Source organism: Xenopus tropicalis, chromosome 2 (assembly GCF_000004195.4).
Source record: "Xenopus tropicalis strain Nigerian chromosome 2, UCB_Xtro_10.0, whole genome shotgun sequence".
In the NCBI taxonomy this organism is placed as follows: Eukaryota; Metazoa; Chordata; class Amphibia; order Anura; family Pipidae; genus Xenopus; species Xenopus tropicalis.
Window position 1 is genome coordinate 40,719,765 of NC_030678.2, and position 4,349 is coordinate 40,724,113.

The 4,349-nt window shown below is 38.8% G+C and overlaps 1 protein-coding gene across 1 annotated transcript in view; it reads right to left on the reverse strand.

Moving 5' to 3' along the window:
• Positions 1-261: 261 nt before the first annotated feature.
• The window catches only part of pola1 (polymerase (DNA directed), alpha 1, catalytic subunit), a 151,903-nt gene continuing 147,815 nt past the window's right edge, over positions 262-4,349 (reverse strand). The window contains exon 37 of the mRNA XM_012957632.3: positions 262-1,020. Within this exon, the coding sequence (XP_012813086.2) occupies positions 878-1,020 (143 nt within the window). The 3' untranslated portion in view covers positions 262-877. The remainder of the gene's footprint in view (positions 1,021-4,349) is intronic.

Here is a 4,349-nt window from a genome sequence, read left to right on the forward strand (position 1 = left end):
TAACAGATACAATATAATTATGTTCCACAGAGTATGTTATCTGTTCTCTGTAACCTGTGCCTTTTCTAATTTTTCCAGCTTAAATGGCCACTCCCATAGCTACACAGCAGCTTATTTGTATAAACTATAGTAGGGTTCCTATAGCAAACACCCCAGTTTTACCAGGGCACCGCAACAGTACTTTATATTGTGATTACTTTAAAACACTTTCAGTTTTGGTGTTACTGTTTAAGAACTCTTACTATAAAGAAAACAAGACTGTTCCAGTAAATAGCTTTATTTTGATGCTCCAACAGTATAAAAGCCTTTACAATTATTAAAGACAATAACATTATAAAGAGTAAACAATACATCTGCAGAACAATTATCACATATATGCACACACAACTACTATTCATAATGTATTAATATTTAATATCAATATTTTAGATATTACTGCATAGCTGGCAGTATATTAATGAGCAGAAAACAGACACTAAAAATACATTTTTACAACATACAATACAGAAAAAGGCCATTTAAGCAATATTAACCTTTTTGTTTTCTCTTTAATTTGTATTTAGAATTGTTCAACCTATTTTCTTGTAACCAGCAAGGTTTTGTTGTGAAGCAGATGAAATGAAAAGAAACAGTCGTCCTACTGAGCTACTGGTTTCTTTTCTTACAAGCACCTCAACTAAATACCAAGACACTATGGATCACTTGTAGCAATCCTTGGGTCTCTTAAGGCTTGATGGAAAACCCTTGGCATGGAATCACTATGTCATTACACTAGGAGAAAAATACGTTTTAGTCTGGAATCCAATAGAAGTTTTCAAACAAAGTAAAACTAACAAATAAGGCCCTAACAGATTACATTATTGAGAGAAACTAGTGGTTATTTAATGGTGCTGAGTGTTTGGAACAGCTTGCTGAGGTTCACTTCTGAATACCCGCTCTGTGAAAGTACTTGGTCGACAGTGCTCTTTAACTTCTTGTACAGATTTTCTGACTCTTGAAAATGCTTCTTTTTTAAGTGACCTAAGGAGAGAGTGAAAATGTTTATCAATGTTCATTTGGAATTCTGCCCACTTGCCACACATATATAACATTAAGTGAACCTGCACATAGCAATATTGCCGTTTATACATAGATGTTCCACAAAAAAAATATGAGACCATAAAAAGAATAAAGAAAGTATAACCAATTGTTATTGTCCACCAACAGAGTAATGCAGACAGGCAAACAGCAGCCCCTTTCCCTTCAAGACAAAACGGTTGCTCAACATCCTTATGGAGAATATATTGTTAGCCTAATAATATGAAAGAGCCTAGGCTCTCAAGGCTGGAAAATCTTAGCTACCGAAAGAATTATGGCACCCAGCTTCTAATTTAATTTGGTGGTCATAGTGGAATGAGGGTTGTCCAAACATTGTACATGGCTCTAGAGTTCTATCCTGTATGACTGAAGGACATTACTACTGTTCTGCCACCATAAAGCTGTCTGGGGGCATCACATTTGCTCTCAATATAGAATTCTATTGTCTGGCCAGAAATGGTACAACAAATGTGCAGTTAGCTGGTAGACTATTAGCACAGGCATGGAACTTTCCCCTAGAATATGATACTCACAGCATAACAGTAAATTACAAGCATAACTATAGTGGCCAACAAGACTCAACAACCAGCAATGTGATGTGAAAAAGCAGGAATTCTGCCCGCACACTATGTTTGGAAGGGGGGATGCTAAAGTTCAGGTGTGTAGCTTGTTACATTATCTATATAATCTGCCTCAGACTTCTTTGGCACACCCTAGACCTACAGGGGCTACTCTCCAACCTCCATTAAACCTGACCAATATTCCCATAGCTTTTTACAGGCGGCTGTATGCACATTTGCTTCTAGGTGCCACAAGGGATAGAACAGGTAAGCTTGCCTTCCAGCAGATGGTTTTGGACCACTCTTCCACACTTTCCAATCTTAATACAACTATAGTGCTCAGGAGGCAGAAACACTCTTTGCTTTTTTAAACTTCGAAAATTCATAATTCATTTAACAATAATTGGATTTACAATCAACTTAGTCAATTTAAGAGATTTACAGATATATGAAAATGTTTTTAATAGCTAGCCTCTTATTGTTCCAGGAGTATTCAAGGAAGACCTAAACATATACCAATATTATAATGGCCTTCGGGTCCCCTAAATGTCTACCCAACTTCCCTGGAAAAGAAACAGCCCCACAGTTTGAAAACCTCTGCAATAAGCTTTAGTCAACACTCCCCTATACATACACTTACTCTCATATTGGTATAGCACTACCAGTAACATGCAAAACTGTACATAAAATATAAGTGCTCCTGCACCGCACAGCTAACAATCTAAGCTCAATAAAGAACTCCATAGCTTTCAGTTCTAGTCCTTAGCTGAAATTAAAAGAGCAGACATCTGGTACAAGAATACACAAATGTGGATATAATAAAAGAGAGGTTAATTTAATTAAAGAGCATAGGGCCACTGCACAGGCTTCCCTCTCTAACAGCAGCAACAAGGCCCCAAGGACAGCCCTGCTTGCCTTCTAAGGCAGAGATGTGCGATGGGGTTGACTGCCACCATGTTTGGTGGCTTGAATCGTGGTCCCTTGCTTGGATTATCAACCAGAAGCTTGCACACTAGAAACAAAACCAGAGTTGCTTTCAGTCTGCATGGTAAGCAACAGATCCAGGGACTAGAAGTCAAGTAGACAAACATGGCAGCTGCCTCAGGTAGAGGGGAATGATTAGTGATGTGCAGGTTGACCCGCAAGCTGTGGGACCTATGGGTTAGGGTTGGAAATTAGGGCTACCATTGTGGGTTTGGGCGAGGCTGAGGATGCACTCTCTCTGCTTTCAAAGGGTTTGGTGTGGGTCCTATAATGGCTACACATTGTGGGTTAGGGTCAGGTGCGGGTTAAGCCTTTGCGGGTTAGGGTCTAGAGTGGGTTGAGTTTGGCTATTCTTGCAGCTGCAGCTGGGAGGCCTATCCAGGGGCCCCAGGATCAATAATTGATATTTCTTCTTTTCTAAAAAGCATGTCAAATAAAATAACTGTTACTGGGAATGGTGGCAGGAGATGGCTCAGTAGTTGCACTGGGCCCCAAGACATCCACTGCTTGGGAACAATGATTAATATTACATTCAATGCAGTCAAGGGGTTCAATAATAGCAGCTAAAGGATACCGACCAACAGAACAAATTACAAAAAGCAGAGAGAAAATTAAACCATTTTACAGAGAGGATAATGTACAGTATTTTTTAATACAAGTAAAAATAAAATTATCATGGGGCAAACAGTCTTTCAATTGGGAAATGAAATAGAATATTTTGGTGTCAAAACAAGCTGTAATATGTCAAGGCGGTTGCAGCTTATTTTCCTGTTCCTATTAGCATTTCAAAGAAAATGCTATCTGTAGAAAACAAAACAGGAGACAAATATGGATATACTAACTATGGTAATTTTAATTCTTCTTCAACAAATTGCTAATTGGGTATTGATGTGTTAAGATCATGTACACAAGAGTACAGAAGCTTCAATTAGTTGAATTTCTCTACTCACACAAGTAGAAATTCACATTTATAAGAAGGAACAGAAAGAACCTATTCAGGCAAATATTTTGAAATCATTTGCATTTAGCAGTTTTGGTTATTAAATTGCTACTTACAGACACACCTTCTGTACAGTACAGCACTAGTTCAGGAGGTGAAAAAGGGACAAGTGGTGAGCACCTTCTGGGTATGTACCCCGCACAAGGTGGGGTCCTCAAAGGAGAACTAAAGTTTAGTATTTTACCACATAAAGATGCAGAGTAGAGATCAAGGTTTCCATTGGTTTGATTTTAATCATGGCAAGAACTACACTTGTTTGTACAGTTCCACAGAGTACCCTGGTTTCCTCCCATTCACCAGAAAAACATGCCTGTAGATTGACTGGCTAAAGTGATCACCACTGAGACCTTAGATTGTTAGCTTCAGTGGGGGTCAGGGATTGATGCGAGTAATGAATAATCTATGTAATGTGCTGGCACAACATGTTGACATCAGGGAAGAGCGAAAAAAAAAAAAAAAATTTTGCCGCGTAACCATATAATTCGTCACAAGTCACTTCCTTTGACACGGGTGTCACTTTCTGACACACGCGGCAGCTTTTGACACGTGCATCATCCGACAAAGGAATCGACACGCCAATTGTTTTCAACACATGAATTATTTTGCCCATCTCTGGACACTACCACTATGTACTGGCTGCCTCTGTAGCCCATGGTATTGAAATAGAAAATACAAGCATCATTATTAGTACCAGTGGTTAACAGTGACTGTGGTTTAGGTTGAGCCAC